General features: G+C 36.2%; 2 protein-coding genes across 7 annotated transcripts; one reads left to right on the top strand and one right to left on the bottom strand.

The window, feature by feature from the left end:
- The first annotated feature begins 961 nt into the window (after positions 1–961).
- Positions 962–15,960, top strand: LOC105274238 (putative fatty acyl-CoA reductase CG5065). Of its 3 annotated transcripts, none has more exons than XM_011317167.1 (8): positions 962–1,253; positions 10,043–10,258; positions 10,828–11,222; positions 12,286–12,395; positions 13,204–13,402; positions 14,045–14,293; positions 14,991–15,248; positions 15,564–15,960. In XM_011317167.1, exons 2-8 carry the CDS (start codon positions 10,043–10,045, stop codon positions 15,727–15,729), a joined length of 1,593 nt encoding a protein of 530 aa, XP_011315469.1. In that variant the 5' UTR covers positions 962–1,253; the 3' UTR covers positions 15,730–15,960. The 3 variants fall into 3 exon arrangements, with proteins under 3 accessions (XP_011315469.1, XP_011315470.1, XP_011315468.1); XM_011317168.1 differs by lacking the exon at positions 962–1,253 and adding an exon at positions 4,204–4,301 and having other exon boundaries at positions 14,054–14,293; XM_011317166.1 differs by lacking the exon at positions 962–1,253 and adding an exon at positions 4,204–4,301.
- chn (charlatan) lies at positions 15,856–25,987 on the bottom strand. Of its 4 annotated transcripts, XR_892985.1 has the most exons (9): positions 25,776–25,987; positions 23,602–23,816; positions 23,342–23,524; positions 22,576–22,877; positions 19,920–20,443; positions 19,416–19,769; positions 18,837–18,926; positions 17,856–17,960; positions 16,814–16,899 (listed from the first exon to the last, which is right to left on the bottom strand). XR_892985.1 is itself a non-coding variant. In XM_011317170.1 (8 exons), the coding sequence occupies exons 2-8, from the start codon at positions 23,699–23,701 to the stop codon at positions 16,593–16,595; spliced, it is 1,860 nt and encodes a 619-aa protein (XP_011315472.1). In that variant the 5' UTR covers positions 23,702–23,816; positions 25,776–25,987; the 3' UTR covers positions 15,856–16,592. The 4 variants fall into 4 exon arrangements, 3 of the variants coding, with proteins under 3 accessions (XP_011315472.1, XP_011315474.1, XP_011315473.1); XM_011317170.1 differs by lacking the exon at positions 17,856–17,960 and having other exon boundaries at positions 15,856–16,899; XM_011317172.1 differs by lacking the exon at positions 17,856–17,960 and having other exon boundaries at positions 15,856–16,899; positions 23,602–23,812.
- Positions 25,988–27,103: the final 1,116 nt, after the last annotated feature.

Below are 27,103 nucleotides of genomic sequence, written 5' to 3'. Positions count from 1 at the left end.
TCGGGAATTATTACATTGAATATAAAAATTACTCCACAGGCTAGTTATACTACTATTATAATACTTGAATTAACTTAACGACACACAAGTGGGATAGAATTATCGTAGTTGTTTGAAATTAAAGTGCGAGTAAAAGCAACTTTCTTCTCTGTCTAGTAATTTTACTATACCCCTCCATCAGAATATTGTTTTTACTGCAAACGCCTATAATATTATGTGCTAATTTTACCCTACCGTAATTGCATAAAACTTTCATTACATCTGTACTAATTCCATTCTAGATATTTTTTCAAGGCACAACCCCCTTCTTACACTGGGAAAAAAAATTCTTTAGCCAATAATATGTACTAACCCCAACAAAATTAGTGTTAAGAGAATATTCTTGTTAAAAAAAATTTATTTCTCCGTGTACTTCTTAAAAATGATCCAAAAAGTTGAGAAATATAAAAAAATCGTACACGGAGAGAAATGTGTAGTAAAAATTACGGAAGTTTTAGTTCACTTACCGATTACGGAGTCGATTCGAAAAATTTAAGTGACGGTATCGTAATTTTTTATGGATAATTCAGATAAAAATTACGGAACACCGCAAAAAAATTCCGTGACAGTTCCGTAAAATTTCTGACAACCACATTTCACTCCAGAATTACGGAAAATACACGTAATTTTTATTGAATATTTCTCTCTATATAGGAATTCCAAATTCGCTAAAACACAATCGATTTTAATGATCGTTACAATAGTTGTCCTATAAATCAGTAATTCAATGAATATTATGTAGAAAAAAAAGTAATAGCCCACGTGTGTAATATGGTAATAATGAAGGAATTTTTTGTATTGGTCAAACGGTGGAGGAGAGGGGAGAGGTTAAACGTGCGCAGGCGCGAGATTTAAATGGTAAACATGACCTTCACCGGATAAGAACACAGGACTCAGCATTCAACACAGAAATATTTTTTTGCGATGAAGGAGGGGCTTGATCTTTGGCATTGCACTTGTATTTGCAGATTGCTCGAATGGATTCTCGGTAATTCGTGATTTTTAACCTGTGAGACGGCGGGATTAATTCATCGGTTCATGATGATGAAAATGAGGCAATTAGTAGTTAGGCGTAATGAGAATTTTATGATCAAGTCGTGGATAAGTGACTGGACATTGGAGCTGTCATTGTTGAATTACTGTTTATTCGCGATTGTTGAAGAGTTGCCAGTGCAATTACGTAATAGTTTTCGGAACTAGTGCCCTGTGAAAAGGTGAGTTGCGAGTAATAATTTATTTTATGGTCTGACACGTGTGTTTTGCAAACAATTAATAGTAGGGAGTGAATGTTTCGAAAAAAATTATCGTACAAAAAAAAAAGTGAAAACTCGTAGAAAATTAGAATTACGAGAAAAACTCACGTGTCAGCACCAGAGTTTTCCTCTTCCGTACGGAAAAATTATATATGCTAATAATTACATCCGACAATTAGGTGACATGTTGGATTTTTTGCCGGCATATATGTGCGTATTATTAATATATACTTGGCTGATATATAACGTTTTTCCGTGTGGGTCATTTTGGGCCCCTTTTCTCAGCGTTTTCTAGTTGGTAATTGTAAAATTTTCCTCAGTAATTTTTTGCTTTTTGAATATCAGGTTTTCTAGACAAATTTCTAATACCGATCAATTGGGCGGAGTACAGAGTTTTCACTTGTTTGCACTACTCTCTTCTGATAGGTACCAAAAGAGTTGTGAGAATGTAGGACACAAAAAAGTGAGAGGATGTTTGTGAAAGAAATGTGTAAATTCCATCACGATTTAATAAATTTCGTAACTCGATATGATACTATTCCCATTCACATCAATTTCAAGGGGAATTCTTTGCCGATATATAAACATTCAATCTTCACTCTCGAATCTTAATTATCGAATTATCATAATGAGGTTGAGAAACTACGTTTCTTCTCATTTGTGGCTATTTCGGGGGATTTTATTTTGATAAATAACACAAGATCCATCTACCATTATTCCCTTCTAAATTTAGAATTATTTGCGGGGCAGATGCCTCAGGAGGTCATCAAAACATTGAAAATTATTATATTTCTCCAACTGGAGAAAACTAAAGAAAATCGCACTAATCTTCATAAAAAAAATATTTTTCACTTTGAGAAAGAAATGAAAAAATATTCTATTAAGTAAAATTAAACAAATTCAATGAAATCAATCAATAATTAATAGTTGTTAATTATTATTAACGGGATTCAAAATTGAATGAGCTAAAAAAACACCTTCAAATTTTTCACCATGAAGCGATAGTTTTGCAATTAAGCGAATAATTAAAAGTTTTGTTAACCAGAATTAACAGAAATTTTAATTATTGAGTTATCACGTGTTACTTGGTATTCTGAAATTTTGAGAGAATAAAAAATCGCAGCGTTTTGCGAGAGCTAATCTGTATAATTTTCCTTTGGGAAGGAAAACAGAAATTCCGCAGTGAGCATAAAGTAAAGTCACGAACGGACGTGTCTCTATTAAATAGAGTCTATTTGTCCGAAAAACATCACTCGGTTTTTCCCGATGAAGAACTTCCTTTGGAATTCTTCGTCTCCGTAAATACCCGGCAAATGGCAAACGTAAATACTGCGTTTGAGAAAAAAAAATGCCGTGTGATCGGTGATCAACATTGACATCTACAGAAAGACAGAAACCCAAATGAATCAGTCTGTCATAAATCAGAAGTGCAATTGAAAATTTTCATACCAAACAAGTCAGCTTCTAACCCCAATCCTTCTGGAAATTTATGGCAATTTTTTCTACCATCGGTGGGTTGTAAAAACTCTCACGTGTCATACCATGAGATCTCCAAGATGATTAATCCGATATTCCCTGATAGGTTCCCTGCAAACAAATGAAAGAGAATATTTCCATTATTAATTATACTTCGTATATTTTAATAGTATACGAGACCTACTGCGCACTACGTGCGCCGAATTTGAATTTGGCGGTTCGAGTTGACCAATGAGGAATTAGTCTTATGCGGTTCGAGATATTTCGACTCGGGCGAACTTCATTTTTGTGTTTCTACTTTTATAATAAGGACTTCGTTTATTTTAATAGTATACGAGACCTACTGCGCACTCCGTGCGCCGAATTTGAATTTAGCGGTTGGAGTTGACCAATGAGGAATTAGTCTTACGCGGTTCGAGATATTTCGACTCGGGCGAACTTCATTTTTGTGTTTCTACTTTTATAATAAGGATCATAATAAGGATAATAAGGAAATGATTACGCAACAATTGCTCCTGTGGCTCGTTTTTTAACCCTCACACTCGTCACAAAATCTATTCTGCACACGGAAAAAAATACTTGAATCAAACATACAACTATAAATATACTAGGATCAAATATAAATTGTACTCAAAATAAGTATAAGAATGAACTTATTTTAAGTACATTTTTAATATACTTGTTATTTCAAGGATAACGTTAATTCAGAATTGGGGCGGTTTTGAATTACAATACAATTATCAGTTTATCAGTGTTTTATACCAGAGATGCGAAAGGAAAAAAACAATGTGAGTTTTCAAAAGACAGTCGTTATTAAGGCGGTTTTTTGATCTTTTACGACTTGCCTCAGAGCGGATAGGTTCCAAGTTCGATTTCTGGTCGAGCAGAATTGTGAGATCTAATCCTTTTTAAAATCCTGATCAATCACATAGTCATCATGACTCGAAGCGATGTAAAATAAATAAAAAAAAAGTCTTTCGATTGATAATTGAATAACTTTTTGAAGATTAAGACATAATACTATTATAAAAAAAAATCGTTGTGGCCTGGACATGACTAGTTGTATCATCATCTCAATTTATGAGTGTTTGCCACAATTGATATTGTTATAATATCGTTTATTGTTTCGAGTGGATAAGTCTCTGAAAAGATTTGTGGATCATATTGATGTGTTTATCTCTTATCATAATCAAATTCACGATTAACGGAATAATTGGGCTGATTGGTCCCAAGGAGCCGGGAAAATGCCGCGGGTTGAATCGCGCAAAGGTTTGATGACTGAAGGTGGGTCAGTAACAGTAGTGTCGGTTCGTAAACATACGAGGTGAACGGGTGAAAGAAGAAAAAGTATCCCAGCACCTTCCATCTCTCTTCTGTACTCGGATGGGTTTTTAAACTCTGGTCTCCATGTAATTCATAAAAGTGGGGAGCGGGGATTGTGCTAGGTTCTTAACTTCCACCCAAACAGTGGTCACTCTTGATGAAAATACACTAGTGAGTGCACGTCCACCTCGAGGAACGTATTCGGTAATGGTAAGTGTCAATTGAGTTTCGCTTTTTCTCTGGGTCTTGAGAATAATTAACGCGCACGAGCCGAGTGCAGTCCATTTATGATGACATTATCGGGATGATGAAGGTTGTACTTGTCAGTTGGATGGGATGATCGGAAAATGGCGAGATTGAATTTTTCTTATCTCCTTTTTTTTTTTTTTTCATATTTTCCTTTCTCTATTGCCGCAACCTCATGCCGGTTGAGTCTCCGAGAATTTTGTTGCACTATTCATTTTTTATTGGGCAATCAGAGGCTGTGGATTTATCTGCGCACTGAGAGGAATTTGAGAAAAAAAAGTTTGTGATAATATGAGACAAGGGGCGGAATTTTCTCGAGGCGATAGATTGGGTGATTGCCGGGTACTTTATGCTGTGGTTGAAAATTTTTATTTATATTTCGGGTGAAATTTTTGAAATGTTTAGCAATGATAAAGTAATATGAATCTTCTGTTTTCATAGAGATTTTTTTATTGATAAATTGATTAAAATTTTGAATATTCATGTGAGTCGAGTAGTATGGATTTATCTCTGGATTTTGGATCAATTCAAAATTTAATTGAACTTAATATCGATTGGTCTAGAAGTTCAAACGTGAGGGGAATCTAGCGATTAAATTTGAAGGTCGAGGGAATTTCAGTGGATTATTTCCTGTCCAAAGATCCGACTAAGATCGCAATGGTCAGAAGTCAATGAAAAGCTAGTATGCAATTATCAGGGGTAATTTCCTAAAAGCTCGTGTACAATTTCTTTAAAAAAAAAGAATATTTTCTCGTGGAACGTTTCATTCAAGGATAACTGTTCGTACAGTGGAATGAACCGCGATATTCTAGGTGATTTTTGTGGTTTTTCTCAAGCGACAGAGCATGTAGATAAAATTATTCAAAAACCACAGCGGTTTCGGTAGATTAATTAGTAAAAGATCAACCGGAGTGTTTGAACATTTGAATGTTATTAACATTTTTAATGAATAGAACTCAGAGTGAGGAGTAATTAGAACAAATTAGTACTTAAAGGGGAAACGGAGATAAATTGATTGCGATTATTGACAAGTTTTCAATGATTATCTCAGAATCTAAGGAGGATAGCAGAATTTTTATTATAATCTTTTTTGTGGAGCCAGTTGAATGCTATAATAAATGTTATTACAAAAATTACGGTATCTTCGTTAGATTCGAAGTTATAGCTCAAAAACTAAACTCAGAGATGAGTCAACTTATCTCACTTTAACACTTTATTCCTAAAATGGAATGAAACATGAATAATTCAAGCACTTGCGATGTGTTTAAGGAGTTATTGTTGATCTTTTCTCATTTTTTGTTTTTTTCGCAAATTTCGGAGAAGCAGTTGATAAAATTTACGTGAAAAATGACGGTTTTTAGTTTTATGATTATTTAATATTTTACGAAATTTCATCCGAAGTTTCACCGTGGGAGAATTTACGTTCTCATTAAACTTTTACAAACATTCAAAACCTTTTTAGAAAAATTGAGAAAACTAAACGGACGACCTTGAAAATTTGGGAGTAATTTAATCATGATGAAACCTGAAAACGATTTATTTTTTGGCGTCAATTTCAGAGTTTACCAGAAATTTCCAAAAAAACATGAAAAACGGGAAGATATCGGTAACAACTTCGTAAGCCGTTGTTGCGCGAGAATTTCATTGGAGTCCGTATTTTTGGGCCGTAGAACGATAAGACGTGCCCGACTCACTCGCCGTTTAAATTACTAATAAAAAATAAAAAATAAAAAATGTATACAATATAACTAAGAATATATAAATAAATATGAATAGAAATTCAATAAATAGCGATGAAGATCACAAGAGGCTATCCAAATTTTATATCAATTAAAAATTCAGGAGTAAAATTTTTTCTTTCCTACACTCTTGCGGGTCTGTACGATTTGTTCCCTTCCCACTCCCCAACCCTCTGTATGGCATTTGCCGAAGGGAGGGAAAAAATAATTTTGAGGGAAAAAACCTGCCCTGGTTCCGTGTTTTTGACAGGACTACCACTCGGCAGTGAAACTGTGAGATTAAAATGCTATAAATTTTGACCGTCGGTGTTTGTAATTGAACCCGGATCATTAGCATGCTAGTCTAGGACTCTAACCGCAGGGCCACTACCGTCAGTAAATTCGCAAGTGAATCACTCAAATTGTTTTTATGGATTTTCATAAAATGATTCAAGTGTAATTTACAGTTTTCAATCGCTAAATTCGTTGAAACATCCGTTGCAATTATCACGCGTTAAAGAATTCCCCAGTGTTCTGGAGAATTCCTCTAAAATTATTCACTATTCACCGTAAATTTTCAATGAATACCTCAACATTGCGTACAAAATTAGAGTGAATTTTGAAAGAAACAAAATGAAAATTGAAGAATTCAAAGATGGATCCACCCATATTCTCCTTAACTTTCTATTTCTTCTTAGTACCCGCGGGGCACATATTTCTGTTTTAATAAATAGTTACAGCACTGAATGTCAAGTCATCGATTACAATCCGAAGATAAACTGATGTAAAATCCACAATTGAGAGATGTTGACGGAATTTCGGGTTTTTTAATGCACAGACGAGAGAGCTCGAGGTATTTTTTCAGCTCCGATGATTTTCAAGATTTTCACGAATATCAGACTATAATTCCACGGTCTGTTGATCCTGGATTGTGCAGAGGTCAATCAATGTTCTGTCGTCAGTGTAGAAATGTCTCTGTCACAGAGATTGTGGTTTTTCACTCGTCTCCTGATAAAAAAGTATCAGAAAATTGTGGTTCAAGTCAACTCCCTTTTGCTCACCTACGCTTTAAATAAGGATTAATTAGATTAAAGTTTTAGTCAGTTGATTTTGTCAAGTCGGATAAATACTGCCGGGAATTAAATGGGAAAATAATTGTGAAAAGTCTGAGTTACAGCCTGTTGGGGTAATATCGGCATTCGGCTGCCAGCACTATCATACATGAATTTCGTTTTTCCCAATTTTGAAATCAATGCCGTGGAGGGATGGATTCTGGGGTATGGATGAATTAATGGACAGTTAAACTATTACGGTAATAACGTTTTGACTAAATCTGTCTAGCAAAAAGCGATGCATAAAACTGATTATTTATTAGTTTACAAATCCAATCATGCCTTTTGGAGTGGATTTTTAGTTAATGCATTCGCTGTTCATTAACTCATTCCCAATATCATGACTGTCCTATAACCAGTCCCTGACTTTTTTCCGATTTTGTGGTCATCTGCTTTGGCCTGCAACAAGAAATGAGAGCTATAATGGGTTATAATTAGTTATAATGGGAAAATTTTCAAAATGATATTGCAAGCTGAAAAATGATTAGAAAATTCGTAATTAAAGTTGTAAGACTTTCAACATACAGTCCAAAGTTATTTAAATAGTTGGCAAATGTGAATATTTTTTAATGTCCTCTATCCTAGGCAGCCTAATGGGCATTCATTGAAAATAAAAATAGTTCCATTCTTATTTTTTAACATTTTTTTATATTTATTCCAGAACCCACAAAGTTCCATGAACGTGTAGTAGTTTTATGTTTTAGTTTTAAAAAGTTAAAATTTTGAGTTTTGAGAAATTTTCGAAAAAAAAATGTAAATACATTTATACAAAACCATAAATACAAAAACTGTCTTCACATTGATTCCTTCGCTATTCCCATTCACAGCGGTACATTACCATTCGTTTGCTCATGAATATTTGTGAACAGAAATCTTCTAGAGTATTTCATTGATCAATCATCTAGAGAATAACCCACTTTTTCGTCTATCTGTCCCGCAGCATCTTCAACATAAAATGCGTTGAAAAATGAAAAATAAATTTGAAAATGTACTAGTGAATATCCGTCAGAAATTTTGAATAAACATCACTATAATATTCCCTTAAAAAAAATCCAATGTAACGTTTTTTGAAGCCGGTTTATTCAATATATGTATATATATATAATATTTATATTTATATATAAATATATATAAGTTTTATAAATAGAAGTCTGAAATTCTGTTTGACAGTCTCAAATACTGCGCTCTGATTGGCTGAAGTTCGAGTGAGAAAAATAATCCTTTGATATTTTTCAAAAGTAATTTCAGTTCAATTAGGGGTAATGGTTCTTAGAGTCTCTGAACTGAGAGAATGTTGCTTGAATCGTTGATTTTGTCATGAAATCGATTACCGAGTTGCAGCAAGAGTCATAATTACCACGTGCGTATGAACATTAGGCGAACCGCTATTACCGAATGAATAAATTCACCGTGATATTAATATCCGAGCAACTTCCGGATTAAAAACTGCAAGTAATTACGCAAGTACTGGACTACTGTAGAAAGGATTCAACTGTGTAGTAGTCACCTCACGGTAATCAGACATTAATCAGAAAGCGTTTCACTGGATTGACCTGACAAGTGCAACAAAAAATTTTCCAGTTTTTTTTTCTGCGCGGTGAAAATATTCTGCGCTCGCATTTTTCTCTCGTGGATTTAGTCATTAGGTGGGATTATTGCCTCAATGTTGCGACACGTATGGGAGAGATGGTGGAATAGGTGCGGGATTTGGGAATATTCCATTGAGGAATTACGAATGCAAGCGTATTTTTCCATTGATCGCTTTTTGCGGAGGTGAGAGGCGAAACTTGATATTTTGCAATGAAAGTCAGATTCTGTTTCATTTGGATTACGGATATCTAACTGCCCTGACAATAATTTTTTTATATTTCAGATCCTTTTTTACATTGCGAGATTTTTTTTTTAATTTTTAATTTTTTCGTCATAACTTCGTCTAGATTTTTAATTGCATTGGTTTGAATTAAATTTCGATTGATGACGGATTAATTATTTATTTAATTAAATGATCGGCAATTTTTCTCTGCATTTTAAATGAATGAATAATAAAAGTGAGAATGCAGGAAAATTATTGCCTGAATTCTAAATATTTTAAATGTTTTACGTTTTGAGAATTTCGAATTACTTGAGTTATATCTCAACTGCTCACATATATTCAAACGACCGCTCTAAATTTTATTCAATAATCATAATATTATTTTTAAAAACATTACAAATGTTTACAGCGACAGTGGTGGCGAGTAAAAGGGGGTAATTGACAAGTACATACCAAATATGAGAATTTTTTTTTTCCTCGTTCTTGTAATGTTTCGAAATAACGTGTTTTATCGAAATAGTTTGAGCTCCAATATTTTCCTGTTCTAAAATTTTGAAGCAATTATATTTTCGGTTGCAATATTTTTTGTTGGGATGTTGTAAGGTAATATTTTGAATCGTATCATGTCGATAGGTAATTTATATTCTACATAGATCCGATATAATGCAGATTTATCCGGAATATATGTCCGTAATTAATATATATTCCCCACACATAATTAACATATTTAATCCAGATGCTGCGGGGATAATACAGTTTTTCCCCATCAAACATTCACCCTGAAATGTTTGACACTTAGTAATCATCAAGGTGCAATCACCTGAAACTTGTCGGATGGAAATAGCAGCGAGGTGCACCCATATATCTCCCAACAACATAAATAACTCCGATAAATATAAATTACAGCACTTATTCAATTGCACATACTCACTTTTCCATAAACGAATATCGTGACCCATCGAATTCTTCACTTATGCGCAATTTTCATGACTGACTGACAATGCCCGCTGTCATCATATCTTTTAAATTCCAAAAGCTTCATCATCCACTGATTTTCTTCAGATGGCGAGCATCAAAGGAAACGACGGTTTGAGCGAAATCCAATCGTTTTACAAGGGCAAAACGATATTTATAACTGGGGCTTCGGGTTTCATGGGGAAAGTCCTCCTGGAGAAGCTTCTTTACAGCTGCAGCGATCTGGACCGCATCTACATTCTCCTGCGTTCAAAACGGGGTCGAACACCGGAGCAACGGGTCGAGGAGATGTTTAAACTTCCCGTAGGTACATTATCCCTGACTCCAACCATCAATTATTTTGACGTCTGATGTTTTTACGTCTTATTTACTGAATTTACTCAATTCGCTCAATTTGCTCATTTCGCTCTCGATTTTGGGGAGCGAAATGAGCAAGAGACTGACCCTCAGTAGTTGAATTCATCATTAACAGCTATTGGAATTTAATTTAATATTCAATTATACATCCTTCGTAATTCTAGCGACGATATTCGCTCACTTTGCTCATCAGCCAAGTACCAAGTATTCGTATAAAATGATAATCACTTTTTATGTTCAGTTGTCCCTCGTTTTTATCAAAACACATTACTTCGGTATTTTCAAGCTGATAGTTGCAGTGCATATTCGCTCGGCGATTGAAGCGAGTAGAAATGAGCAAAATTAGCGAAATGAGCGAAACGAGCGAAATGAGCGAAATTCGCAGGATTCATACATCTCTGTTTGACAAATAAATTTTAACCATTCTGCAATGAAAAATAGATCGTCCAAGCACTATTTTTATAAACAATTGACATGAAATAGAAAAACATATAACAATTAAAATGTAATAACAGTTGTTCGAGAGACTCCGAAAATCGCAACCAGATGCCATTAATAAAGTTATTGCTCTACCGGGGGACGTGACACTGGTAAATCTCGGACTGACGGAAGCCCAACGTGATCTTCTTGCTGAGCGTGTGCAAATCGTGTACCACAGTGCAGCGACCTTGAAACTCGAGGCCAAGCTCAAGGACGCCGTTGAGATGAATACCATTGGAACGGATTCGATGCTCCAGCTGGCGAGACGGATGAAAAATCTTCAGGTCTTTGTCCATGTGAGCACTGCTTTCTGTCATGTCGATCAGGATGAGCTGCATGAACGGGTTTATGATGCCCCGGATGATCCCCACGAGGTCATGAGACTCGTTCGTTGGCTCAAGGACGATGCCCTCGATCTCATCACTCCGAAGTGAGTGCTAAATTCATCAGACCAATTCTCTAGCCAAATGGTAAACTAGGATAATTGTTTTTTTTTAATACGTATGTCTTATATATATCTTGTAATTTTTTATAAATAAGGGAACAATGGGAGTGGGATAATTGCAATTTTTGAGAGTCAGTTTTTAAATAATATCTAAGAATTGATGCTTGATAGCGATATTTTTGTAGGTACTCTTTTTATAGGGATAAATGAGAACTAGAAAAATGATATTTACGAAAATGTTGTTGGCTTGGTTTGACTCCATGATATATACTGAATACAAGTTTATCACCTCTTTGCAAAATTTTGCGCTCTCTGTTTTTGTCAAATATATGCCAAGCTTAGCATTTTTGAGGGAAATACCAGAGGCATTTTTTTTAGAGGATGAAGTTCTTCACAAAAAACGTCCTCTGAGTCTCCTCGTAAATCGCCTTCTTATCGACATAATTACGCAGTTAACGAGGAGTCAAAAATGAACATGTTATAAATTGAACAGGTCGTTTATCTCGATCTTTTACGATCGTAAAACTCATTAAAGCATACCCATTTCATCGAAATGGTTGAAATTCTATAATCAAGAGCCCTAATCATTCACTGTCGGTTGGGGTCTCGAAAAAACATGCCACGTCGCTGAAGAAAATTAGACTTTGCAGTCTCATTGAATTTGATTTATGGAAAAAAAATCCTAATCGACATCCCAATTTTTCAGCAGCAGGCAATCAAGAATTCCATCAATCTATTTTTATTTTCTTTTGAATTTTGAGTTCCAAATTACACTGAATTGTTTAAAAAATTTGATTTTTCAATGGTGACAAGAATTAATGAGCTATAAATTCAAGGATGTTCATATGATTTATAAGTTCTGTTAATTTCTCTATAATATTTTCAGTTCTCTATTAAAAAAATGGAAATTAACCCAAATTAGAACTATCACCTCAAAATCTGCGTTGGCATTGGCGGATTGGATCGAGTCCCGGGAAATAATCAGTGGAATTTTTTTCTGATGAACTTATTGTCGTAAATCCACAATTAATGGTTTTATCATTTTCAGGCTGCTGGAGCCACATCCCAACACTTATACATATTCAAAGAGATTGGCAGAGACACTTGTGGCCAATGAATACCCGAATATGCCTTGCGTAATCGCAAGACCTTCAATCGGTGAGTGATCAAGGCCAAGGATATCCATCCATTATCTTGTCGTTTCCCCTTACTATTTTTAAAAAGCTACTTTTCGACTCTTCGATTTTTGACCATCACCAATTAAGCATATATATTCCCTACAGAGAGGGTCGCATATTTTTTTTACATTCTCACGTAAAAATATTGTGAAACTCTCGTAAAATTTCAGGTTCGTTCCGTAATTTCTCAATTTCTGATTAACATTTCGCCCCAGGATACCGGAACTCTCACGTAATTCTGCGTGAAATTTTTTCTCCGTGCACCATTTTTTAGATTTTTTTATGCAGATTGTCGGCAAATTGTTGAAGAGACTCCCTGTAATCATTCCCAAGTTTAAAGCTGGTCGAAATACTAATAAAACGAATATTTATGCCACAACTAGATGAATTTCAATAACAACTTTTTAAATTAAATATAAAAAAGACGAGATTTTTAGTTTTTAGAATATCTTTTATCATACCAATTTGAAGTTCACTGTTTGAAGCCATTTGGTGTGCGTAAAGTTTGTGTTTTCCGCACGACGTGCGTAACGTGAATTCCGAGTGTGTAAAGTACATTTTTACACACGACCTCGACACGTGCTAAAACAATCACTTCACCCCCATCACAATTCCGACCACTGGACTTTGCAGATATAAAAAATAGCATGGATTGCACGTGCTTTTTATTTCGTCACAATGTGTGTGGAATGGGAGCGTGCGTAAAATATCACTTTACACACGGTGTCCTGAAATTCGTGTTTTTTGGGCGTTTGCGCTGTGGATCTTCTGAATATGGAAATTTTCAGTGACACCGGCCTGGGAGGAGCCTCTGCCAGGGTGGGTGGATAGTTTGAATGGCCCAGTGGGACTGATCGTGGGCGCTGGTAAAGGGGTGATCAGATCAATGCACTGTAATGGCAATTATCACGCTGAGGTGGTGTCCGTTGATTTTGCCATCAATGCACTCATCGCTATTGCCTGTAAGATTGGAAGTACCAAGAATAGGTATGAGTTTTCATATTCCAGGTAATTTATCATCACAACATGCACGTCATCTCCCAGTAGTAAAAGTAGAATAGTGTAAAATAATAATGAATCATTTACACTTCATATTAGATTATATATATATAATAATAATAATTATTATTATTGTTTTTTTTATTTATATTATTATTGTTATTAAAGGAAACACGTATAGCGGAATTCGATGCCAAGTAATAGAGCAAAAAAGTTCAAGAATTTCAAGTGGAAGCGATAGATTTTTCTCTTTCAATGTTCTATCTGCGTAATTATTCCAGAAAACTCACTTTTCCTGTTTCAAGAATTTTCTAGATCAACTATTTGCATTCTGCTCCCGATTGGTTTAAAATGGAAAATGATAGTCACTTCTCATGTGGGGAAATTTACCGGTACTTTCTCTGAGAAAGTTATTGAATGTTTATTCTACTTGTGCAACAATTATTTCTTAATTCTACGAAGGTTCTGCTTGAATATTTTATTTGCTTTTACTTCAATTATATTGAAAATTATCCAACTTCTCTGCTTCAAAGAACTGTGGTGTTGAAGAAATTTGGAGAAAAAGAGAAAATGTGTTTTTCTTCGAATAAATATCGAGAGGGTATGGAATAAAGAAATTAAACTAATTAGGGATTTCAGAACTCCAGATATGCCGGTGTTCAACATCACTCAGAGCCGAGTGGTTCCAGTTACATGGGCTGACGTGTTGGAGAAAGGAAAATCGGTTGCATATGAATTCCCTTTTGATGGAGCAATTTGGTACCCAGACGGCGATATTCGGAGCAGTAAATTTATACACAATTTGGTTGTCTTTTTCTTCCATATTATCCCTGCGTACTTCATTGATTTCCTCATGTTGATATTTAGGCAAAAACGATTGTGAGTATTTGACATTTTTATCATTGTCTTTCTTTTTCTTGTCATTCATCTTTTACTCTAGAAATTCGGTCGTATCGCGATCGTCAAGCGCCAGACCCTTAAACTAAAAAGAGTCTGTCAATGTAATATATTAACGAATCATTTATTTTTCACACTTTAATTATTTCCATTGTATAGAAATTTAAAATCATGATGTTTCTTTAACTCCGGATTGAAAATTTTGTATTTCACGTTTCATTAATTTTTAAGGCATAATTTTCAAATTAAAAAAATATATCTATATGTTGTATATAGTATATATATTACATACATCTAATATATTAGTTAAAACGCTAAAATAGCGCAAAATTGGACTCAGAGAATGTTACACTGAATTTTTTAAAAGAATCCAAAATAAATTATATAAATTATACTCCTAAAATAAATTATTCCCGAGATAATTTTGAGTTAAAAGAAGTGAATAATTGATATCGTCTTGGTCAGATTGCCGTTTTCATAAAAAAATAATGGATTCTAGGAGAGAATATTATATTTCTTTTGAGATTATTACCATTTTTTATTTCTCATTGTATCTCCTTTCATAATCGGCAATATCTTCTTGATCGATTTCTCTGGTAGAAGGAAGGGGGTAGGATAATTGTATTATCTAGGATGAACTAGTTTCATTTGTAATTTTATTTATCGTTTGATTTTCTAGCATGGTAAGAATTCAGAGAAGAATTTCCGATGGGCTCGAGGTTCTGCAGTACTTCACGACGAGGGACTGGATCTTTCACAACACCAATTTACTCGACTTGTGGGACAACATGAGTTCGCAGGACAAAGCACTGTTCAATATTGATTTCCTATCTATCAATGACTTGGAGTACATCAAGAGGATAATACTGGGGGCGAGGCAGTACTGCATGAAAGAGAAGTTGGAAGATCTGCCGAAGGCACGCCTGCATCTTAAATTGTGAGTTTGCAAATTATTATTTTTTAAACATCAATCTCATTTATTTGCGAAGATGGAATTGCATAGATGACCGTAAACTGTTAAACCGTTTTGGAACTTGCGAGTTCAGTCTCAATTAGTTTAAGGGCTTATTTTCCCATTTTTTATGTTTTTTTTTGTAAATTCCTCTGAAACCCTTGATTAGATTGACAAGTCGATTATAGTGATTACCTCATCTACGACAAAAGCCGTAAATCGTTTTATCGCTTCATGACTGAATTTTTCGTGCACTCTTTTGAGTTAAAAAAAAATCATACAATGATATTTTGGTTTTAGCCTCTATGTAATTCATCTAATGGCAGTCTATGGATTCTACTATCTCGTCCTCTCAACTATCATAAAGAACTTCGAGTTCACGAGATACTGTCTTGACCTTGTCACCGAGAAAATGAAATACTTACCGATTCTGGGACGTTTTGTCGACAGAGCAGCTCCAGCCTAGACCGCAGCCTCAGGAGCATCTAATAAAATTGTTTAGTCCCCCGGAAGAAAAATAAAACAAAAATTCGATTGACAAAAATGTATCTGTACAAAACCGTCTATTTTACACATTGAAATGACTTCCAAATATAATAGATATAATATATTTCAAGTTGACAACGTAAACAAGATAATTTTCTTTACAAATTACAAGTATTCTCACCCTTTGGGAAATATAAAAAAATTTTCCTTACGATTGGTTTGTTTAATTTTCCTTAAACTACGACAATCTCGTCGATTGGACATCACTCTCACTCGTATTCTAATATCCTTGGTCATTTCGTACCTTATAACTTATCTATCAATGAAAAAATCGTGGAAAAAACATTTTGGACCTCCACGTGCTCACGAAATCGAAAGGAATGAGTCAAGAATTCATAACATGAGTATCTCGAGGGTGAAAAATAATTGGAAAAAATTTCATAAGAACTTGCTCTAGAACGTGAAATGTGCACTTTACAATTTCCTGCGAGATTTTCCCCAAAATAAATCGTTAACAAGAGTATTTCACATTAAAATAAGTAAAAAATTGATTTCTCTTTAATATCGAATTTTTCACTTTTGTTGAATATGCATTTTCAGCCGAACCTATTGATTCTAGGAGGAAGCATTATATGACATTTTTTGTAGCTAACGAAATTTTCCACAAAAAAGTCTTGCCACGTTTTCCTCTGAACTCAATTAGTATCGAGATAATGATCATAACAAAAGAAAAACATTGAAATTTGGACGTTTGAGTGTTGGAATGGAGAAATGGAGAGAAAAAATTGCACTCGACTCGAGGAACACGAGGTAAAATATTGACAAATAACTTCTAATGACTCGTTATCTCCTCCAAAGTCGTTCAGTAGTCAAACGATTGTGGAATTGATGATTAAACTGACGCTCATGTCGCCAGAGCATGTGCAACACTAGAGATGCCTTGGTGTGGTAGGGTTTTTGTGCTCGGGCTGAGGCATCCTCTGGACAACGGTAACACTTGAGATATTTGGTAACACCACTGCCTCTCTTCCGCTTTTTCTGCTCAATCTGTCGCTTTTTTTCTTCTTCCTCTTCCTCTGCAAGTTCTGCCTGCGTCAGAACTTTCCGAGGCTCCCGCTGCTTCCGAGATCTACTCCGGCCGTTTGATTCACTGTATTTTCAATAAATTTCATATTGTAGATTTTTCGTGATTATCACGGGGAAATATCTGGGAGGTATTAGTGTCAAGGAGCTATTCCATTAATTTTCAAGTAGTTATTGCCCATATTTTCTCATTTTTCAAGATTTTTTCGATAAATTTCAGAGAGACGGTTGATAAAATTGATGTTTTTGAAGAAATTTTTTTTTTATTATTTTACTCCACCGCTTATTTTATTCATTCGATTTTAGTTTTTATGAAGAATTATAGATTTTAGGAGAAAGCATTAGAAGAATTTTTTTCTGGATATTTAAAGTACTTCTAATTCTACTATTTAGATGAAATATTTTGCAGTACACTAGTTACTGAATTTGGATGATATCCATTGAAGAACGATTCTCAAAATTTTCCAGACTTTGATCTCTCTTTAACTTGATAGCTGCTGAGATTTAAAATTCTTTAAAATTCGAATTTTTGCATTTTTCAACTTTTAACGATTCACATCTCCAAAATGGGCAGGTGAAAATAATTGAAATTACGGTAATTATGAGAAATCTTATTGTTTTCTAGCCATAGACACTAAATTTTCGGATTAAATAATGACTATTTAAGTTTGGCTTTGAAAATGTTGTGAATAGTAATTTTACTTGTCAGATTTCTAGATTATATTATTCAATACTTTTTTACTAAAATATTGTTTACATCCCACACAATTCGGCAAACCATTGGAATTTTTTTTTAATCTGACGTTTACGATTAGTTTTCGCCATTCCCAATTGTTTGATAATAATAAATTAATGCTTTCTCCTTGAATCAATAGTTTTAAATAAATTGGTAATTGAGAGTTATGGTAAATTGGACTTATGACTTTTAATCCTAATTAGAGAGAGTATTGGGGGATAAATTTTGAGATAAAATAGAGATGGAGATGGAATGGCCGGGGTTAATTTAGGTAATTGGTGTCGCACCTGACGTACGTCCAGTTATCCTCGTTTTGCGTGCGTTGTTCGCTGTTTATTGCCTTATTCGGGAATTATCACAATTACCATCTCGTGGCTGCTACCACTGCGGCACTGTTCATACAACTTTCATTTAATTTTCGAGTTTACAGTTATATTTTATGCTTTTCAAGCACATGAACATTGAATGCGTTATTAAAATTTGGGAGCTTATACACGAAAATTATGTCCATTCGTTCCTGACTTTCTCAGTTTCTCATTCCGCAAACATCAAATTGAGTTGAAATTTTTCCTTGAATTTTTCTCATTACTCAACATCGAAATTTACTGGTTCTTTCTTAATTAGATAAAGTATTCCTTTTTAATTATCATGTGTCTCTTTTTGTCTACTCAATTGTCGTATTCCATTTTCTGTTTCCATAAAAAATGATTGAACAGTCCATTTTCAATTTGAAAAATCCCTCAATATTAATTAATTAAAAAAATGTGCATGTTTATTCTAAATTAAAGGAAAAATACGTATCAAATATTATTCTTCTAATTTTTATATTCTATAATTTTTTAAATGTGAGAAAAAAATTATGGGGTTTAAATTTAGCAGAAATAAATATTGAAAACATGGAAAAATTATACATTGAGAAAACCATGAATTACTCTCAACAAGCGTGCTATCCAAATGAATAATCAAATAAGAAATAATAAAACGGCAAAAACGACAGAAAACGCATACAAAACGAAAATAAAATAACGACGTGGCAAGTACCATTGCGTAAATTGACGAACATGTAAATATTGAACGAAACTATACATAGCGCTAACAAAACGAAATGCTGAAATCAAATATTCGAGGGGAAAGGAATACAAAGAAAAAAAAATGAAACGTGATATAGGTAAACTACCCAACAGGCAAGCTCAGTGATACGTGACTAGAGTCCTACATGAACTTATTTTCTTCTCTTTATTGTTCCAAGTTGTAACGAATTTACTCACCCAAGGATGGTTGTAGGTGGTGGAACAACTGCGGCAGCAGGAGCCGGAAACACTGGAGGTCCAGGGGGTGGTCTTCCACCACCAGCAGGGCTATAAAAATTACTATTATTTAAAATCATGAGGAATTTTTTTATGGCAAATTTTATAAACCTGGAAACATTTTTTGGAACATTTTCTGGTAAATGTCATCGTTCTTGAGGTTTACTCAGTTACCGAAACAACTTTTTGAAGTGTTGAAAATTTTCATACAAACAGGTGGTCGACGCGATCCAGCAGAAGGTATATGGCCGTTATTTTATGGACTATTCGTCGTTCTTACTCTGTTTTTCTATCAATTCCATTGGCTATAATCATTTGAATGTATCGCCCATGCGTATCCTTAAAACATTTTCCATCATTTCACCTCAACTTTTAATTTTAAAAGAATCATAAAACTGTAGAAAAAACACATGAAAATTTGATCGATAATTTTCCAGAAAAATTAAAAAAAAAAAGATAAGCAGTCGTCTCGTTTCACCACTTCAAAAAAAAAATTGGACTCGGTAGATTTGGAATAATTGAAATGATTAATGATCTTACTGAACAGGATCATGTCGGTTTATCGTTGGAGCAGATGCCGGGGTAGTCGGGCTGGCGAGAGAAGGCGATTGCGCCAGAGATACAGGAACTGAAGCTCCACTGGATGAATTACCCGTATTTATTCGATGAACGTGGAGCTGATGGAGTTGTAGTTGAGAGGCGTCTTCCCCGAGGAATGAGCACCTGGAGCACTGACGTTTGTTGTGAACCTTGAGGACATGTGTCGCGAGACGTTCAGCTCTGGCTGCTTTGTACTCGCAGAGAGCACAGGCGAAGGGCTTCAGGTGCGTATTCAGATGACGCTTTAGACACCAGTTGTCCACACCACTCCATGAGCAATAGCAACAGGTGTATCTGAGAATTAAAATGGCAATAAAATTAAAATATCAATAGGAAATATATTCCATATTTTCTATTAAAAAATCAAAAAGAATCAAGAAGAATCAGAAAGAATTTTTGGACAAAAAATCTGCCATCTAGATTGCCAGTGAAATAAATAATTACCTTCTCTCCTGTGCACCCTTAGTTCCAGCCTTCAAATGGCTCTTGCTATTGCAGCCAGTATTCTGTATTCTCCTATTGCAATTGCTGTCTTGTATAGCCCCTACAACACTGGTCATACTGGCAGTCTGATAGAGAGCAGGTGCTACACCAGCAGCACCGGTCGCCTGCGTCGTTTGCAGCTGATAACTCTTATTATTATTGTAATTGGTTGTATAGGTGCCATTGATGGTGTTGCTGTTGGTCTCGTGAGGTGTCTTGGTACCATTAGTGGTTGGTGTACGTCTTATTTTTGCCAACTCGTACGTGTGCTCCCTGTGCATCCGGAGGAAATGCTTCTTCACGTGATCAGCACGGTTGAAGGGTTTGTAGCATACGTAGCAGTGGAAGGGCTTTTCCTCCCTGTGGATGTTCTCATGACGTGTGTAGAGATCACGCCTGTCTGTACCATAAGGACAGTACGGGCATGTGTAGCGTTTGCCACTTGATGATGAGCTTGTTGATGAGGTAGTCATTGTTGGTGGGTTCTGCGGATTTTTTTTAATTAGGGTTTTCCTTTTTGCGGATATCTCAGTGTCCGAGGGAGATGGTGGATTTTTTTGTTGATATTTTTTTGTAGGGCTTTTCGAGAGCTACAAAAAAGTTTATATGCCATTTTTGGTATCTCGTGTCGATATTGAGATATTTTCTAAAAACTAAAGACTAGGATAGCGACGAATTTAGTGTTGATATATTTGTTCATTGCGATGCAGCTTTTTCTAAAAATAAGTATTAAATAATTATAAGAAATGGGGAAATTTTTACTAATGGAGGATGGCTGTTAGTTATGACCTTGAATAAATTTGATTAATAATTGTCAATATTAGAGAATTTACAGGATTTAGTCAGAAATCGTTGCAAGAGGAATAAAGGAACAATTCTAAGTATTGAGGGACAGCCTGTCTATGCCAAAATTGCCAAGACTATTGAAGAGCTTGAAGAATTGACCTGTTTTTATTATTGAATTAATTCGTTAGTGGAAAGTTCAGGAAATTTTACGAGATATATCTAAAGTGAGAACTGCTCTCGCTATTCTTCTCGATAATGAAGTAGTAAGAGTGATAAGTCAAAGGATCTATTTTATAAATCATCTTGTAGTGAATGAAACATTTTCATTTTGCTTTCTTATTACTCATTGTGTAAGTAACTACGTCATGAGAATAATTAGTGCCGAGTTTACTGAGACATTGCATATACACTGAGGAAATAATTATTTCTGCTAAGGATTCATCTACTTAAAAGAAGTTTGAATTTTCATAAAAATTCTATTTCTCCGGGTGATCTGGACTAGATGTTAATAATGGTAATCATATTGCTCTGGCGGATGATTATGTTGGTTTTGACCTTGAATGTACCCCATCAACAGTTATCAATGTTAATGAATTATTTCAATTTTTTCTCTTTCGCAAACTCGGTACTTAAGGTTCACACGTACTAGGTGTCTATCGCACATACTCTTTGGCTTGAATTTTATCTTGTTAACCTAAAATATCCCCCGCATAATCATTCTCTAAAACAATATGATGATTATTATTGGAACCAAATCAGAATCGCCTGGGAATTACTCACTTGGAGAAATAACTTTTTGAAAAAAATACATACACGCCGAGAAAAATCAGTAAAAGTTGCCTAACCTTCAGGTGATTCAATAATAAAGATTTATTGATTCCTTGGTAAAAGACGTTTGAGAAAAATCCCTAATTTCGATGAATTTTTCTCGAACGTTTAAATTACTAAACGGCTGGAACAGCCGGATTACTAAACGGTTTCGTAATTTTTATTGAATTTGTCTCTGTATACTTCTATTATGTGCATGGACCCTTGGCGAAATTTTTTTTTAGGGTACGACTGAACTACTGAATTATTCGAGGGGCCACACACTGCCTGATTGAGTGACACCATGACTTCAAGTTTGACTTCGGGAAAACATGAAGTCAATGACTCTAAGTGATTTTTAATGAGACCTCGTGAATGAAATTGACTTAAAATAATTTCATAGATGCGAAATCAATGATTTCAGATGTAATGAGGTCACCGAATTCACGATAAATAAAATTCACGCATCGAGAGGGAACACGTTTAAATTCTCGAAATCTGCTGATTTTCTAAGAATGAGACAATGAGACAATGAGATTCGTTTAATTACACGGACAGAAAAAAATCAATGAAAATTACCGTACCGCTTTGTAAAATTGATCGTCTACATGGTAAAAGTTATCCAACCGTTTGAAAAAATGTTCTTGACTTTTAGATAACTTTTCCCTAATAACTAGATAACTGTTACTAATTTAATTACGAAAAATTGACGATTGCGCGTTAAAAGTTATTTAGCCGTTGGAGTAAAAATGTCAAAATTACTCAAAAGTTCGTTAATTTTTCCAGCAACGGCTGAGCATTCGACAAATTGAACTGAGCGGTGCGGCAATTTTCCCCCTAACAGCTACAACAGAGCACGATTACCAGATGGCTAGGTAATTTTTACTGAATTTTTCTCTCCGCATAATTTCGAATGAAGGCAACGCGTCATCAGAATTTCTTCGTGATTTCAAATAATTTAAATGGCATTTGGAAATGACTCCTTGGAATTATTGGATAAATTAAATAATGTGAGAATACGTACTGTCTGCAAATGCTGGGGTGGCGTTGTCGGGAGTTCCTGAAGGAGAAAGGGGGTTGTGACGGGCAGAAGGGCAGCTGGGACTGTTTGGGTCTCCTGCGTCCTTCTGGAGGGTGGTGCCTGTCTCTCTGCTCTGTCACGCACTCTTTCCAGGTACGTAATAATATCCTCAAGCTTCACGTCGCTCTGCAGGTAATCCTTCCTCCCTGAATGGTGTCGATGTCGTGAATCCTCGTGAATTCTCGACAAGTGCAACTCCACAAAGTGTTCCGCTATTTCTCTCGGTCCTCCGTTCATACAATCACCTAAAACCCGAATTCAAACATCAAATTATTCTCCAAAAGCACACACACCATAATCCATGAATTTTTTAATTTTTAACTTTTTTCGGATCTGACTTTGACGAATATTTCGACAATGAAGGGAGATGGCAGAATTTTCATAGAAACTTTTTTTGTACAGAATTTCAAGGGCTACAAAAAAGTTTCAATACGATTTTCCCTATCTCGTTTCGATTCTGAGATATTTGGCAAAATTAAAGTTCTGGGGATTGGCCGATTTTGATCTACGAAATGAGTGAATTTCGTGGAATTTTTGAAAATATTTGGAAATCGGAAGGAGATAGCGTCACTCTTGATAAGAACTTTTTTGTAGGCAAATTGAAGGTCTATGAAAAAGTTCCCACAAAAATTCCGCTATTTTTATTAATTTTCAAGATATCAATGATACTATAAAATTGGTAATATGTTGAGTAGAAAAATGACTTTACCACATTCGTAACAACGCCAGGTGGACTTTGACGCATGATAAGCAGCAATTCTGCTTCCATCAGTTCCTTTGAGTGGCTCGTCCTCGCAAATCCAATTTCCCTCCTCGGAATCGGTGCCGTTTCCGGTGTCCTCGTCGTTCTTATACGAAACCGAAGTCTCGAATTCGTTTTGAACACTAGAGGCTGCAACCGACAACAAGTCATGAATAATGAGAAATCTCGGGGGTATGATGAATCCATTAGAATGCGATAATCCTTACTTCTGTGATCGGGATCGTCGCCGTACAATTTTCTTGTAATCTCTTTGAACATGTCCTCGTAGCAGTCTAGCCTGCTAATACCTGTTGTGCCGCTTTCCATGGTATTTTTCTCGGTAAAACGGAAATGTGAAAGCCGATGGGGAATGACTGTCACCCCTGGGAGGCACCGAGGCCACCTCTACCCCCTTCGAGGGTCGATCTTTTTCCTCGGCTACCTGAATCATTCAAGGACGGTTTACGATAAAAACTCCTTTACCGTTATGACCTTTCCAGGGAAGATTGTTCAACAGGCGGATTCATTAGGAACTTTGCTGCATGAGTTACTTTGCCAATTTTTACCCCCAACAGCCCTTCAACTTTTACTACTTGATATCAGACTTTTCCTTTAATCCCCATTTCACTCCAAGTTCCTCCAATTCTTTTTTTTAACTTCATTGTTTTTATTTTGATAGGTTTTTACTTGATTCTGAATCTTCAAGCGTCAGAACAGATTTTTAATTTTGAAAAAATTCTTAAGTGAATGACTCGAAGGTTCTGAAATTATAAAATTGTTTAAACCACTTATAGATTATAGATTAAAAATTTTAAAAACTCGGTATCATTGGGAGAGAGTAATTTTTCTTTTTAAAAAATCATTTGCATAAATTTTAAAACCGGAATGCATTTTTATTTCACGTCAGACAAATTGCAATAATTAATACTACAGGAAGAAAGAAAATATTTAAAACGGTAAAAATTGATGAATTTATCTCGTAATTCACTCACACAGTGTTTTTCTCCCGAGATTTCCCGGGATTTTCCCGCAGTTTAATGCCTCGACATAACATCCGAAAGGTCAAACCAGAAAATCATGATAAATCCAAGCGGAGAAATTTTCCCACTAAAAATCCCATCAAAATAAATCCTCCAAAAATCCACCCCTCCGCCATTCACTCACATCCTCAAAAAAAAAAAACAAATAAAAACCATTCAAAAATTTTTCTCAATCCAAAACGAACAGTAGTTCGTGAACAACTCCCCCAATTAAAAATTCCAGCGGTGAATTTTTTGAGGGTGATATAATCCCCCATGGGGAAAGCATTCCAATTTCCGGAAAAACCGATGACGATTCCCTACACCAAAGCAAGAACTTGAATTCAGATCAATACACTATCGATCCACGCAAGCGTACCTCCTAAAAGACCACCCCTTTCCTGAATAACCCAAGATGATTTAAAAAGCCAGCCGGTGGTATCGATATTCCAGCTGAATCCTTTGTAACCCAAAGGAGAGCATCGGCACCGGGGGTTGTCACAACTCGTTAGGGGAAGTGAGGGTTGGGGGGATGGATTGTAGGAAAACGAGGGCTGAGGGGTGGACGAGGCGGTCTAAACAGCCGGATAAATCAATATTCCCTTCACCCCCCACCTTCCACCCCTCGCACCACTTCCTCCCCTCTGCCCCCGTTGCCTCCCCTTTCGCCCCCTCCGCCTCTTCTCGTCCCCTTCGCCTGAGTCCCCCTTCCGCCTCTACCACCGCTACCACCTTTACCACCTCTTCCACCCCCTGACAGATGCGGAACCTCCCCCACACCTTGAAAGAGGGAAGCGAAAAGAAAAGAAAAGAAAAAAAAAAAAACAAGAAAGAACGACTCCCGAAAATTCGAGTAGTCCCAACTGAAGGAAAACGTGTACAATACCGAAGAAAATTCATCCCGTGGAATTTAGTTCCCCCATCTGGACTTAACGACAAAGGGGAGGCCTTGGCCACCCCTGTTCAATTCCCCAGCGCATGCGCACTGGTTAAACCGAGCGAGCAAGAAAGAATCCCGCGTTATCCCCAGCCTCTAAAAAGAGAAGAATCAAACCGAAAGAGAGAACCTATCCCCCGAACGCTTTCAGGTCAGAGACAGCCAACCCTGTTGTGGCCCTCAACCCAAGCGTCATCCGTTCGACAAACTACGCAGAGGTGCCCCCACGTTTTCCACACACCAAAAACACAAATTCACCGAAAAAGAAAAAGAAAAAACCAAAAAAAAAAAAAACACTTGGAAACCCCGAGACTCAGCTCAAAAACAATTCACACCAATGAATAAAAAGCGAAGAAAAAATAAATAATAAAAACACACAGTCCAAGTGATAGCAATAATTCAAGTCCTCCCGCCCTTGGCTCACAAAAATAATAATAACACTCACCGATTGCAGTACACAGCTCGTTATTATCCGCTGGGTTCGTCACGTGTTGGGTAAATAAAAATAATAATCACGAAAATTAAATCAATCACAAGTCCATGGGGATAGTCAAACAATGGGGGGAGGGGGAGAGAGAAAAAAAAAAGTTGTTACAACGAAAATATTTAACGGCGGTTTTAGTGTGCCCGAGGAATTGCAGGTTGTTTCCTCGACGGCTGTCGGGTGGCGAGTGGGTGGGCAGGCGGGGTGGCCGGGTGGCCCCAGTGGGTGGTGTCGGGTGGGCATCGTGTGGGTGGGAAGAAGTGGGGTGAGGGGAGCAATGTACCCCCTCCTCACTTCTCTCCCCTCTCCTTCATCTACGCTTTTGTGTTCCTTCAATGGGATATTCGTGGAAAGGGAATTGGACTTGGGTTTTGCTCTCAACGCTCTCAAGAGGAATAGACTCTTCATGTTGGTATGTGTTTGGGGGAGGCGGGGGGAAAGTGAGGGGGTGGGGGGCTTGGGTAAAAATTCGACTCTCTTCATCGTTCTGTCCTACTTCACCCTCCCCTCCCTCAGACGTCTCTACCCACTCCCTCCCCCCCTCTCTCAATCACCCACCCTCCCACTACTGTCCCCCTTTTGCCCCCCCTCCACTCCCCCTGTCGCCCCCTTCCTCGTCAGCCCCTCGGCGCTCCTTCAAACCACCTCCCACTTCTAGCAATTTTCCTCTGGCCCGGCTGTTCTCATAGTCTCTTCCTTCTTTCACTCTCTCTTTCTCTCTTTCTCTTTCTACTTGCCTCATCACCCACCCGCACACGTGTTTCTGCGAGACTGGATGAGAGTCGGGGGGACAGACCGGGAGGGCTCCATGGATCCCATGATTTAGGTTCAATTCGTCTTGTCACTGAAAAAAATTATTTTGAGGTATCAATGCTCACTGAGATTTTGGGCTGGATTTTTAGTCGTGTGATTGACATTTCAAGTCTTCAAGTATCGGCTTGAGAAGTCTCGAGTTCGAAGTTGAGGCTTGGATTGAGTAATAGTCTGATCTTGAAGGAGTTGGCAGGCTCAAAATGAGATTTGCAAGACTCAAGTGTCCATTTTTTTGAGTCTCAAGTACAATTTTTGTTGACACTTGTAGAAATCAAATTGATATTTTTATAAATGTCAAGTGAAGTCTTGATGTTGAGACTGAGTACTCAGATAGTTCTCAATAACTTAAGTTAAGATTTTCGACGATCGCTTTGAAATTTCTCAAATACAATCGGAGACTTCTCAACTCAATTTGATATTTTTCCTAACAATTGTCAAGACTTGAATGACGAAAGAAATAAATAAAAATGTAACTT

The sequence above is a fragment of the Fopius arisanus genome, unplaced genomic scaffold, assembly GCF_000806365.1.
Source record: "Fopius arisanus strain USDA-PBARC FA_bdor unplaced genomic scaffold, ASM80636v1 scaffold00010, whole genome shotgun sequence".
NCBI lineage: Eukaryota > Metazoa > Arthropoda > Insecta > Hymenoptera > Braconidae > Fopius > Fopius arisanus.
Note: the sequence above shows the minus strand (reverse complement) of the source record. Positions and strands in the feature narration are given on the sequence as shown.

Excerpts from the sequence above, each read along its gene's own strand:
- LOC105274238 (XM_011317166.1), top strand. Across the intron at positions 13,403-14,044 it reads ATTGGAAGTACCAAGAATAG|GGATTTCAGAACTCCAGATA; the intron begins GTATGAGTTTTC and ends TAAACTAATTAG. Across the intron at positions 14,294-14,990 it reads ATATTTAGGCAAAAACGATT|CATGGTAAGAATTCAGAGAA; the intron begins GTGAGTATTTGA and ends TTGATTTTCTAG.
- chn (XM_011317170.1), bottom strand. The coding sequence starts at position 23,701 with ATGGAAAGCGGCACAACAGGTATTAGCAGGCTAGACTGCTACGAGGAC. Across the intron at positions 19,770-19,919 it reads AAGGGTGCACAGGAGAGAAG|ATACACCTGTTGCTATTGCT; the intron begins GTAATTATTTAT and ends TTTAATTCTCAG. Across the intron at positions 16,900-18,836 it reads CCACCTACAACCATCCTTGG|TGAATCAAACGGCCGGAGTA; the intron begins GTGAGTAAATTC and ends TTGAAAATACAG.